Source organism: Magnolia sinica, chromosome 12 (genome assembly GCF_029962835.1).
Source record: "Magnolia sinica isolate HGM2019 chromosome 12, MsV1, whole genome shotgun sequence".
Classification (NCBI taxonomy): domain Eukaryota; kingdom Viridiplantae; phylum Streptophyta; class Magnoliopsida; order Magnoliales; family Magnoliaceae; genus Magnolia; species Magnolia sinica.
In genome coordinates, this window is record NC_080584.1 from 27,140,185 (window position 1) to 27,153,726 (window position 13,542).

Consider the following 13,542-nt stretch of genomic DNA (forward strand, 5'->3'; position numbering starts at 1 on the left):
GATTTAAGTTGAGGTCTGATCCTAGTCGATTCAGGCTCAGCAAGCTTGAACTCAACTTCAAAGTTTTTCTGGCTCTAAAAATCAGCTCAACTCGGCTTGAAGAGCTTTTTCAAGTCAAGTGCATAGAGTTAACCCAGATATCCTGGTTTGTGTACAGTTCTTATGATATGTTGTATATCTATGTTGCTTACGTTGTTCATGTATTTTTCCAACCAACTTCAAGACCTTCTCTAAAAATTAAGTAGATAAAAGTTTTCCTAAGACTTACCATAATCCTAAATATAATGTTTCATTTGCATCCAACCATATCTGGACGATGGGAAATATAAATATCATAAAATACTTTAGTAGCTTTCAAATAATTTAATGGTTATTCAACACTTTTTTCAGTGGCGTGGTTTTCTTAGACTTAGATCTAGTTAAAAATTGGAAGCATATACTAAAATGATATGATAAAATAGATGGACGGTGTGGATATAAAAAAAAGTTGATCAAAGTGGGCTCCATACGGTAAGCATAACACCCACTAAGGTGTTACCCGGGCAACACCTAATCCGCTTCCTATCCCGGGGGCGGGTACGGCAGGCAATCCACTTCCCCTGCTGCTGCTGCTTGTAAGTGTGGGCCCACCATCTCGACGAATCTGTGTGCGTCTTCCTCAATCTTTGACGAGAAAGGAGGAAAGGAAATCCCGATTCCTTATCCGAAAGAAATCCGCCCCTCTATTTCTGCCTCCTTACCAGCGGCCGGTCATCTCTCTCCCCCACGCATTTGCTAACGTGTACCACGGTGCGCACTCCACCAATGCCGCGCCCTGCTCTTCTCTCCACTCCCCCTTCCGCCCCTCTCTTCTTCCCTCCTCTAAAACCCAAACCCCCATCTCTCTCCTTCTTCCCCACTCCATCTCCCTACCCGACTCGCCTCACCCGCCCCCGACTCCGCCTCCGGGTCCGATCCGCCGTCGCCATCGAGAAAGAGACCCCCGAGAACGAACGGCCCGAAACCTTCCTTCGGCAATCGGACGATGCCGCTACCTCCTCCTCGTCTTCCTCTTCGGTCCGTGGCCGGTTCGAGAAGATGATCAGGGAGGCGCAGGATAGTGTGTGCGCCGCGATTGAGGCCGTCGACGGGGGAAAGTTCACGGAGGACGTGTGGTCGCGGCCCGGCGGGGGTGGCGGCATCAGCAGGGTATTGCAGGATGGAAGTGTGTGGGAGAAGGCTGGGGTGAATGTGTCGGTCGTGTATGGGGTAATGCCGCCGGAGGCGTATAGGGCTGCCAAAGGCGAGAGCTCTGTAGGTAATTCTGACACCAAAGCCGGGCCCGTCCCGTTCTTCGCTGCTGGAATCAGCTCGGTGGGTACTCCATTTCGATTGTCTGTTCTTGAAAAAATGATAAAAAGATGAAAATATTTCTGTTCTTTTCTAATAATTTAGCTGCTTAATCACTTTATTTGTTTGGGTTTAGTAGTTATACTGGAGATCAAACCTTTGATTGTGTTATCCTGTCTTTGGATGGCCCATCCAACAAAATCTCCCGGATGGGAGAATCGTAACTGTTATGTTGGTGGCCAGAAAATAGGTGGCTGGGAAAGATGATATTATAGTGGTTCAAATTCAGTGAAAAAAGGCGGAAGTTTCGATGGCTAGGATCTTCTAGTCTGAGGGTCGGTTCATGGGATACGGATTGTGGGGACCATCTTATAAATGATTTGGCTCACTGAACCATGGGCCTTCATTACAAAATGTAAACTTGAGTGTAATGTAGGTACTAAGGGCCTGTTTGGATGCCTGTAAGTTGGGTAAGTGGGAAGTGACTTACAGGGAAGTGACTTACAGGTGGTGTTTGGGGGAGAAAAATCACCCGTAAGTAACAACCTGTAAGTCACTTACAGGCAAATCTACCAAAAAACTGCAGGGGGATGGGGGTGGGAAGTCACTTCCTTGTAAGTCACTTACAGGCTCAACGGTCAGATTTTTAAAAAGAGGGGAAGAGGGAGAAACACACCAACCCACCAACCACCATTATAGCCATGAAGCTCCTGCCAATGAAGAAGAAGCACCAACTATTGAAAACGGCAATCTATATTCGTCTCTACAATCTCTCCCCCTTCCTCTCTGCAATCTCTCTCCGTCTCTGCAATCTCTCGCTGCAGTTACCGCCTTCCGTCTCTTCTCCTCCTAAAACGGTAGGGTTTCATCTACCCTTTTTTTCCTCCTTTGAAAACGGAAGGGATCGCGTGCTGAGTATTCCGTAAAATCTGTGGGATCCACCATGATATATGTATTAGATCCACACTGTCCATCCAATTTAATACTTAATTTTAAGTCATGATCCTAAAAATTAGCTATATCCAAAGATCAAGTGGACCACAACATAAGAAATAGTGTGAATTGAGTTTATACCGTTGAAAATTTTTGGGAGGCCACAGAAGCTATGGATCAAGATGATTTTATTTTATTTTCCTTCATCCAGGTGTTTGTGATCTTATGAACATATTGGATGACAAATAAAGATCTCTATGGGCACTAGAAAGGTTTCAATGATCCAATCAGTATTTCCACTGTTTCCTGTGGTATGGCCCACTTGAGCTTTGGATATTCTTAAATTTATGGCTTAACGTCTACATCTAGATGAAAAAATGGATAGACGGATTGGATAAACCATATACATTTACAGTGGGCCCAATTGAATTTACTTAGTATAAAAAAAGTATAGCAACAACTCAGTACGCAATCTGATTGCGTTACTGGTAACAAGGTAGTGGGTGTTACCCCTGCCGTGGGCCCACCTTGATGATGTGTTATATATCCACTCCGCCCAACCGTTTCTCCATCGGGGATTTTAGGCCCACCTTGCTTATGTTGCCAGGTTTTTCACAGAGGAAGAAATGACATGTTAAAATATGCTATAGTTTCTCTATTAGGGATTTTAGGCCCACCTTGCTTGACATTTCTAAATGGTTTGGATTTTCTAGTTTGCATGGACTGTGGGGCATTTCCATTCATTGTAGACGCCCATTGAGATTTGATTGGTGGGACGTATGCTTACTGTGTAAGTTTTCATTGGCCAACAACCACACTTCCCTTATATGGACCAGTGGGATCAGAAAACCATGAATGCATCATGTATCTGGTACATAAATCCTATTTATTCTTATGGCCCTTACAACCAAGGCTATTGTTCAAATGGACCCACTATGGATGGACCATGTCCCAATTCTTCACTTGATCATTAATAACTGTTCAACTGCAAATATCCACGGTACATTTGATTCTTGATTTCTATAACTGGAGCCATGGTTCAACAATCCAGATGAATAGGCCGTAGTAGGGCTGACCATGGATAGCATTTCTTCAGTTTAACGCGGGCCATTGATGTACACTTTGGAATAAGTCCTATTCAAAGGAATGAATGATTGGAGAGGATGATTCCCAAGTGAAAAGTTTTAAATGTAATTTCTATAATTAAAGAAGACATTGGTAATGTAATTTAATTAGTAGATTTTCTATTAATGTTTTTAAGTTTACTGTCAATGCTTAAATTGAGTTATTACTCCATATTATAGATATTTTGAATTCGTGGGCCCACTTTTATAGCCCACTTGATGATTGGTTTAGCTTAATAATTATCTCAAATATTCATCTTGATGGGCTTAACAAAATAACATATTTGATCCCACGTTTTTTTTATATGATTATAACATTTTAAAATGATTCCCCAATCTAAGCTCTGCTCGATGTGAATATTCAGCTTTCTACCTGTAAGTAACTTACAGGTCATCCAAACAGAAAAACTAACTTACCTGTAAGTGACTTACAACTTGCATCCAAACAGGTTACCTGTAAGTAACTTTCACCTGTAAGTCACTTACAACTTAAAAGAACTTACAGGCATCCAAACAGGCCCTAAATCTCATCTGTTCTGATTTTCGATGGCTGTGGGGATAGATCGTGGACTACCAGCTCAGCTGGGGTTGCTTTAATGATTGGACCTGCTCCATTCAATTCATGGCTGGGTTCCACTGTTTTTGCCTATGGAGAACCACCAATTCATCTGGGGATTGGTTAAGCTGTTGCCAGACTATCAATTTAGTCTGTCTCCCTGTTCCTGTCGTAGGAATGATGGGATCCACACCGTACATTTCGGGGCCCCCTAAAGTGGAAATTGTCATGAGGGGTCTCCACCATGCTACAGGCTGGCCCCATTGTTTTTGCCAATCGACACTCAACAGGGAGTCACCTTGATTGGTCCCCCAAGTCCTTTTTTTTTTTTTTTTTTAGGTACCCGTAAGTCCTAATTGATCATCATACCAGTCATTGTGGAAGATTGTTATTGCTTGGGATGTGCTTGTTCTTGAATGGTGTGGAATGGAGATTGTTCAGATTTGAAGTTATCCACAACGGTATTAAATAATGCATAGGAATTTATATTGGTTTTCTAGATTGATGTAGAATTGAAATTTAGTTGTCAATTCTTTGAGCTTGGAAAATTGCCCTGCTAGTGTTATTTGGCAACTTGTCATGGCCCTAGTGCTTCTCTAAGGGTAGATCATGCAACACTCATCTCACAATCCCATTGTAAATAAGTCAACATTTCCTAAGTGCACACCCCATCTGCAAAGTACCAAAGCCCACTTGATGCAAGAGAGAGACAAATGTATGAAAGAACACTTTGTATTTCACTGGAGTTCTGAAAACTACAACTTCTTTTGGATGCTTTACAAATGAGGACCCTTTCTCTTATACAGCTAGAAAGACTCTAGAACCGACACATGTATGGTTAGGATTGTGCCACAGGACACTCTCCAACATTCAAGAATTCTCTGGAATATTTTTAGAATATTCCCCACTTCTCTACACAAGACCCCACTAGAGCTCTCTAGAAACTTCTAGAGATCTCTATGCAACCCTTCAATGACATCATGGTATCCCCCTCATCACTTGGATCTGAGTCCTTTTAGGCTGTCCGCCCATTCTCATTCCAGGCCCTTTCGCTTTAATCAATCTCCATACATTGAACTTCCCACTGTGTTGACAACCCAAAATCAGACTTTTCACCAAAATCAAACTAAGATATGGCCACTTTGGGGTAGTTAGTTCGAACTACCTACATTGAATTCTTGCCAAACCAAGACATCTGAAAGGCGCACATCTTATTGTAGACTTATTTGGAATGAAAAGGATTTTAATGAATCCTTTTTTCACTAGTAGGGTGTTTTGGAAGGAAAGTTTGGACTTTACCGAACAACCTAATCATAAAAAATACAAATTGAGAATTTTGTCCTTTGAAATAGTCCCCAGCTAGTTGATCTGTCAACTTTCTGCTAGTTCTAAATATCTGAAGTTCAAGCCCTTTGGAAGGACCAAGAGGGTATTTAAGTTCCATGCTTCAGCACCCTTGGTGGAGCAGGGGTGCTGGTGACATAGGTTGATTGCATAGTTAGGTTTCAGTTATATGGACATAGGTTGATTGCATGGTTAGGTTTTAGTAATACAGACACTCGTGGTACACCAAGTCTAGAATTTGGAGTTTAGCAATAGATTGGGTTAGCCTACAGGACAACTCAAGCAACCTGATTCTTTGATGGGTTTGGCCCATATTTAACTGGTTGGGCACAGGTTTGACTTGTTTGGCCGCTTACGTCACACCTTGGCTGTGTCGACATGTCTAGATGTTAAGCAGTATGGTCAGTTCATAGGTTGTAGTAGGTACCAAAATGCTTAGACTAAGGATAACCCACCCTTGGGATACAGATACGTATCGGTTATCGCATGGGATATATCGTTTGTATCGCATAATATATCACACTTTTTGGGAAACATGGGGAAACATTGGGAAAATGGTTGAATTTTTCAATGAAACTTCAGGGATTATTAAAAAAGACCTTAATACACACTTTTAAATCATAAAATCTCAAAAAAGAAGTGCACATAATAGGTTTCCTTTGTATAGGGTCTAAACTATGCATTGTCCTATTGAACTAAGACAACTATATTCAGTATCCACCCCATCCATCTGCTTTTCCATATCATTTTAGGACATTATCCAAAAATTGAAGTAGATCCAATAATTAGGTAGACCATACCATAGGTAAAAATGGTGATTGACCATTAGTGGGCCACAAAAGTTTTGGATCAAGCTGATAATTGTTTTTTCTCTTCATTCAAACTTATGTGAAGTTATCAGCGGATTGGATGCCTAATAAAATATAGGAAAAATTAAGGTGCACCCTAAGAAGTTTTTAATGGTATCGTGTTCAACTAATACTGTTTCCTTGAGTATAGTCCACCTGATAATTGGATCTTTTTAATTATTATGATCATGTTGTAAAATGAGGGCTAACCATGGATAGCATTTCTTCAATTTAACGCGGGCCATTGATGTACACTTTGGAATAAGTCCTATTCAAAGGAATGAATGATTGGAGAGGATGATTCCCAAGTGAAAAGTTTTAAATGTAATTTCTATAATTAAAGAAGACATTGGTAATGTAATTTAATTAGTAGATTTTCTATTAATGTTTTTAAGTTTATTGTCAATGCTTAAATTGAGTTATTACTCCATATTATAGATATTTTGAATTCGTGGGCCCACTTTTATAGCCCACTTGATGATTGGTTTAGCTTAATAATTATCTCAAATATTCATCTTGATGGGCTTAACAAAATAACATATTTGATCCCACGTTTTTTTTTATATGATTATAACATTTTAGAATGATTACCCAATCTAAGCTCTGCTCGATGTGAATATTCAGCTTTCTACCTGTAAGTAACTTACAGGTCATCCAAACAGAAAAACTAACTTACCTGTAAGTGACTTACAACTTGCATCCAAACAGGTTACCTGTAAGTAACTTTCACCTGTAAGTCACTTACAACTTAAAAGAACTTACAGGCATCCAAACAGGCCCTAAATCTCATCTGTTCTGATTTTCGATGGCTGTGGGGATAGATTGTGGACTACCAGCTCAGCTGGGGTTGCTTTAATGATTGGACCTGCTCCATTCAATTCATGGCTGGGTTCCACTGTTTTTGCCTATGGAGAACCACCAATTCATCTGGGGATTGGTTAAGCTGTTGCCAGACTATCAATTTAGTCTGTCTCCCTGTTCCTGTCGTAGGAATGATGGGATCCACACCGTACATTTCGGGGCCCCCTAAAGTGGAAATTGTCATGAGGGGTCTCCACCATGCTACAGGCTGGCCCCATTGTTTTTGCCAATTGACACTCAACAGGGAGTCACCTTGATTGGTCCCCCAAGTCCTTTTTTTTTTTTTTTTTTTAGGTACCCGTAAGTCCTAATTGATCATCATACCAGTCATTTTGGAAGATTGTTATTGCTTGGGATGTGCTTGTTCTTGAATGGTGTGGAATGGAGATTGTTCAGATTTGAAGTTATCCACAACGGTATTAAATAATGCATAGGAATTTATATTGGTTTTCTAGATTGATGTAGAATTGAAATTTAGTTGTCAATTCTTTGAGCTTGGAAAATTGCCCTGCTAGTGTTATTTGGCAACTTGTCATGGCCCTAGTGCTTCTCTAAGGGTAGATCATGCAACACTCATCTCACAATCCCATTGTAAATAAGTCAACATTTCCTAAGTGCACACCCCATCTGCAAAGTACCAAAGCCCACTAGATGCAAGAGAGAGACAAATGTATGAAAGAACACTTTGTATTTCACTGGAGTTCTGAAAACTACAACTTCTTTTGGATGCTTTACAAATGAGGACCCTTTCTCTTATACAGCTAGAAAGACTCTAGAACCGACACATGTATGGTTAGGATTGTGCCACAGGACACTCTCCAACATTCAAGAATTCTCTGGAATATTTTTAGAATATTCCCCACTTCTCTACACAAGACCCCACTAGAGCTCTCTAGAAACTTCTAGAGATCTCTATGCAACCCTTCAATGACATCATGGTATCCCCCTCATCACTTGGATCTGAGTCCTTTTAGGCTGTCCGCCCATTCTCATTCCAGGCCCTTTCGCTTTAATCAATGTCCATACATTGAACTTCCCACTGTGTTGACAACCCAAAATCAGACTTTTCACCAAAATCAAACTAAGATATGGCCACTTTGGGGTAGTTAGTTCGAACTACCTACATTGAATTCTTGCCAAACCAAGACATCTGAAAGGCGCACATCTTATTGTAGACTTATTTGGAATGAAAAGGATTTTAATGAATCCTTTTTTCACTAGTAGGGTGTTTTGGAAGGAAAGTTTGGACTTTACCGAACAACCTAATCATAAAAAATACAAATTGAGAATTTTGTCCTTTGAAATAGTCCCCAGCTAGTTGATCTGTCAACTTTCTGCTAGTTCTAAATATCTGAAGTTCAAGCCCTTTGGAAGGACCAAGAGGGTATTTAAGTTCCATGCTTCGGCACCCTTGGTGGAGCAGGGGTGCTGGTGACATAGGTTGATTGCATAGTTAGGTTTCAGTTATATGGACATAGGTTGATTGCATGGTTAGGTTTTAGTAATACAGACACTCGTGGTACACCAAGTCTAGAATTTGGAGTTTAGCAATAGATTGGGTTAGCCTACAGGACAACTCAAGCAACCTGATTCTTTGATGGGTTTGGCCCATATTTAACTGGTTGGGCACAGGTTTGACTTGTTTGGCCGCTTACGTCACACCTTGGCTGTGTCGACATGTCTAGATGTTAAGCAGTATGGTCAGTTCATAGGTTGTAGTAGGTACCAAAATGCTATCGCCCAATGTATCGCACCCTTGGGATACAGATACGTATCGGTTATCGCATGGGATATATCGTTTGTATCGCATAATTTATCGCACTTTTTGAGAAACATGGGGAAACATTGGGAAAATGGTTGAATTTTTCAATGAAACTTCAGGGATTATTAAAAAAGACCCTAATACACACTTTTAAATCATAAAATCTTAAAAAAGAAGTGCACATAATAGGTTTCCTTTGTATAGGGTCTAAGCTATGCGTTGTCTTATTGAACTCAAAGAACTATATTCAGTATCCACCCCATCCATCTGTTTTTCCATATCATTTTAGGACATTATCCAAAAATTGAAGCAGATCCAATAATTGGGTAGACCATACCATAGGTAACAATGGTGATTGACCATTAGTGGGCCACAAAAGTTTTGGATCATGCTGATAATTGTTTTTTCTCTTCATTCAAACTTATGTGAAGTTATCAGCGGATTGGATGCCTAATAAAATATAGGAAAAATTAAGGTGCACCTTAGGAAGTTTTTAATGGTACCATGTTCAACTAATACTGTTTCCTTGAGTATAGTCCACCTGATAATTGGATCTTCTTAATTATTAGGATCATGTTGTGAAATGATCTGAAAAAACAGATGGATGGAGTGGACACAGAATACACACGTCAAGTTGGCCCCACGGTATGGTTGTGTGGTCTTGGGTGAGGCGGGGTCTCACCTAATCCACTCCTATAGTACTGAGTAAACTTATTGGGTCCACCATAAATGTACTTGGTTTATCCATGCAGTCTATGTGTTTTTTCGGCTCATTTTAGGGGTTGAGCACAAATTTGAAACATATCCAAAGGTCAAGTGGACCATACCGCAAGAAACAATACGAATAATGATTTGCACCATTGAAACCTCCCTTAGGGCCTACAGTGATGTTTATTTTTCATCCAACCTCTTCATAAGATCACAAAGATATGGATAAAGGAAAAGAACAAATATCAGCTTGATCCAAAACTTCTTTGGCTCCCAAGGATTTTTTTTTATGGTAGATGTTTAATTCGCACCATTTTCTGTGGTGTGGTCCACTTGAGCTTTGGATATGCTCATTTTTTGGGCTAAAAATCATAAAATTATATGGTAAAATGGATGGATGGAGTGGATAAAAGACATGAATTATGGTGGGCCCCACAGAATTTATGTAGTACACTACTCACTACGCCCTCTTCCTACCACGCTACGAAGAAGGCGGTGACGCTCCTGCAACTCGAGTGGTACCAACGGTTCAAAGTTACATGGCCCCACAGTAATGTATTTATTATATCTACACCGTGCATGAATTTGGAGAGATCATTTTAGATCATGAGCCCAAAAATGAGCCATATCCGAAGTTCAACTGGACCACGCCACAAATAGTAGTGGGGCTGATTCTCACCGTTAAAATATTCGTAGGGCCCACTATAATGTTTATTTTCCATCCAATCTGTTCATTAGGTCACACAGACCTGGATGAAGAGGAAAAACAAATATCATATTGATCGGAAACTCCCGTGACCCCAAAAGGGTTTCAATGGTAAACGTTTAATCTCCCACTCCTATTTGCAGTGTGGTCCACTTGATCTTTGGATCTGTCTTATTTTTCGGCTCAAGCCTTACGACGAGCTTGCCAAATGGACGAACGGTTTGGATATAACACATACCTTATGATGGGACCCACGAAACTTGGTGACGTCAACACACCAGTCAACTCGGTGGTGTGCGGTACATCTGCCGCGTTGATTTCCAAAAAAAGGGGGATCGGACGCCCTTTTTTTCGAAGCAGAGAGGGTTTCGGCCTTCCGGAACCTAAAATCTCTCCAAAATCTCATAGATCTTCGGATTTTGGCGAGGATTTCTCCGGATTTCAGCAAGGATTTCGCCGGATTTTGCCTAAATACTTGGATTTCTCCAGATTTTGATGGATTTCTCTTCCAAATCGGAGATTTTGTTTGCACTAACCTACGGACGACGCTTTGATTCGAATGGCCCACCAAAGGGAAGCTTCCAATCATAAAAATCTCTTGTACAGGTATCGAAATCCACCTGTTGAAAGTTTCTCTATATATTTTTTTAATTTTTCCAAATTTTTTTTGGGATAATGACACAGTCCCAGACAATATTTGGTGTTTTTTTTTTTACTTGGTATCTTTCGACGATATATCGCGCAATATTGACGATAATATCGTGCGATATCTGAAGTTTTGGATTTTTGGTATCTTCCGGGTGTTATCGGAGGAGTTTCGTCTCGCAGTGGTGCGATAACGATAATATCGGTCGATAGTATCGATATTTCGAAATAGGTTGTAGTAGGTACCAAAATGCTTAGACTAAGGATAACCATTGTCAATATACCAATGTAGAGAATCACTTTGGATCAGATGTGCTTGGGTTGGGGCCAGTCTCGGGCCCTGAGGCCCAACCCATGTGCCGGGGGGGGGCTTACCAAAATGAGAGAGATTATAGCTAATCAAATTAATAAATTATAATGGCCTGGAAGGAGTTATGACTCACTAATAGAACACATCAAGTTATATTCACTAATAAGACTCATCAAGTTTTGTTTCATGGAGGAAAGTGTTATGTACTACTTTTACTGCTCAACACTACTGGCTTTTACGATGTAATGTTTTATTATATTGCAGGTTTTACATCCAAAAAATCCATTTGCCCCAACACTACATTTCAACTATCGATACTTTGAAACTGATGCTCCAAAAGGTAGTTCAATTTCATTTTATTTTATTTTCTTCGCATTTTCACAATTATTTTGGTTTCAAGATAATTTATTTCTAATACAATCTTGGAGTTTCATGGAAGTAATGTTTCTATATAAGGGTTAATTTCTTATTACCTTGAACTTGAAATTCATGCATTCAATTTCTTAAGGTTTTGGTCATCTATTGTGAGATGGGAACTTCTGGAATACATATTTCCAGCATATATGATGCAAGCTTGGTAGAATCAATTCTATAAGCAACTGTAAAGGTGACCATTTTGCTCCTTTGGAATTTAAAATTTAGCAGTTTGATGTGAAGTAATTGCAAGGGTTGTTGCCCGGATTCTAATGGCGGGTAAATGGTACACAGACAGTTAGAATCTCGGTGATTAGAATGGTCTCAGAAGAAGGTGACATGTCACTTTAGGTGATTGTATAGTAGGATTGGTTATCATTAAAATAAGACCTATTTCTGTATGTGCTGGATTCTGTGAGCTGTGGTTGCAGACCTAGTTATTGCTTGGATTTTTATTGGGGGACAATGGCCTCTCCTGGTTTGCTTCTAATCTTCTTCTCAAGCTTGTTGTTCCACCAAGTCATACCACTACTTCATTCCCCTTTTTTGGCTGGGTTCTTGATATTGCATAATTCTATCCATGGAATTTGATTGGCTTGTTTTGATTGATAAACTAAAGTAATGCATTTCTTTTCATCGTCTTTTTACAATAATATAGACTAGATTTTGAGTTCTACCTCTATGATGTTTTTTTTTTTTTTTTTTTGGAAGATGTTTATAACATACAGGCTAACTTATGGATCCAGATGTTCCTGGAGCACCTAGGCAATGGTGGTTTGGTGGTGGCACTGATTTGACTCCCGCCTATATCTGTGAGGAGGATGTCAAGCATTTTCATACGGTATAGTATGATGCTTAGATCTTAATTTTGTTATGATGCGTAGATCTTAATTTTGTTATTCAAAGTTCAGAAGGTTTAACTTTTTTGTTCAAAATTCTTTAGTTTATGAATATTTCTGTGTTGCCTTGTTCACTCTCAATGAAACCTTTTTGCCTCTGACACATTTTGTAAGCTAGCAGCGTATATAACATTTCATCTCATCTTCAAGTGCCCACGGTTTTCAATAGTGTGAATCAAGTGGATAAATGAACTAGAAAACACTGATTAAAGAATTTGAAGCCTGGCGTGTGGAAAATGCACCACACTCCCTCTGGTCTGTATATCTGTCCATGCCAATATATGAAGCTTGGTGTGTGGAAACTGGAAACAAGGTTGATATCTCATTTTTGCTAAATACCAGTACGGAATTTAGTAAGGTGTAATGGTGATTTTTGGCATTGTTTTAGAAGGATCGAGGACCTCATGTGGTGCATTTTATTTTTCTTTTGCAATTTTGGAGTGTATCTCGCAAGTCTCAACGCAGTAGGCATTCTGCCTTTTCATTAACATAGCAAACTCTGTAAATACATGCTTCCTCTTGGGGGTTGGTTCAATATCCCTAGTCTCCTATGGTTGGAATGGTTGTAGCGACTCACAGTCTTCTTTTCGAGTTCACATGCACCTTAGTTGACCTCTTGTTGTAATCAATCAGGTGATGGAACAACAGTTTATTGAAGAGCATGGTAATTGGGGTGAATTTGGAAGTCTTGATGTTCTCATGACTCATCATGAGCTAGCATGGTGCAACTTTCCCTTAACACAGCAAACTCTGTAAATACATGCTTCCTCTTGGGGTTTGGTTCAATATCCCTAGGCTCCTATGGTTGGAATGGTTGTAGCGACTCACTGTCTTCTTTTCGAGTTCACATGCACCTTAGTTGACTTCTTGTTGTGATCAAGCTGTTGATGGAACAACAGTTTATTGAAAAGCATGGTATTTGGGGTGAATTTAGAAGTCTTGATGTTCTCATGACTCATCATGAGCTAGCATGGTGCAACTTTTACTATTTGCCATTTGAATCTCTTTGTAGAGAACATAAAAAAATTCCATTTTGGATTGAGAAGGCTGCCTCCTCCACTTTTTGAAAGTTCCATCTCCAAGATGACAGTGTACATTATTTT

At 39.9% G+C, this 13,542-nt stretch overlaps 1 protein-coding gene across 1 annotated transcript in view; it reads left to right on the forward strand.

The window, feature by feature from the left end:
- Positions 1-631: 631 nt before the first annotated feature.
- The window catches only part of LOC131221146 (coproporphyrinogen-III oxidase 1, chloroplastic), a 36,382-nt gene continuing 23,471 nt past the window's right edge, over positions 632-13,542 (forward strand). Inside the window, exons 1-3 of the mRNA XM_058216296.1 lie at positions 632-1,353; positions 11,391-11,466; positions 12,287-12,381. Coding sequence (XP_058072279.1) covers positions 805-1,353; positions 11,391-11,466; positions 12,287-12,381 — 720 coding nt within the window. The 5' untranslated portion in view covers positions 632-804. The remainder of the gene's footprint in view (positions 1,354-11,390; positions 11,467-12,286; positions 12,382-13,542) is intronic.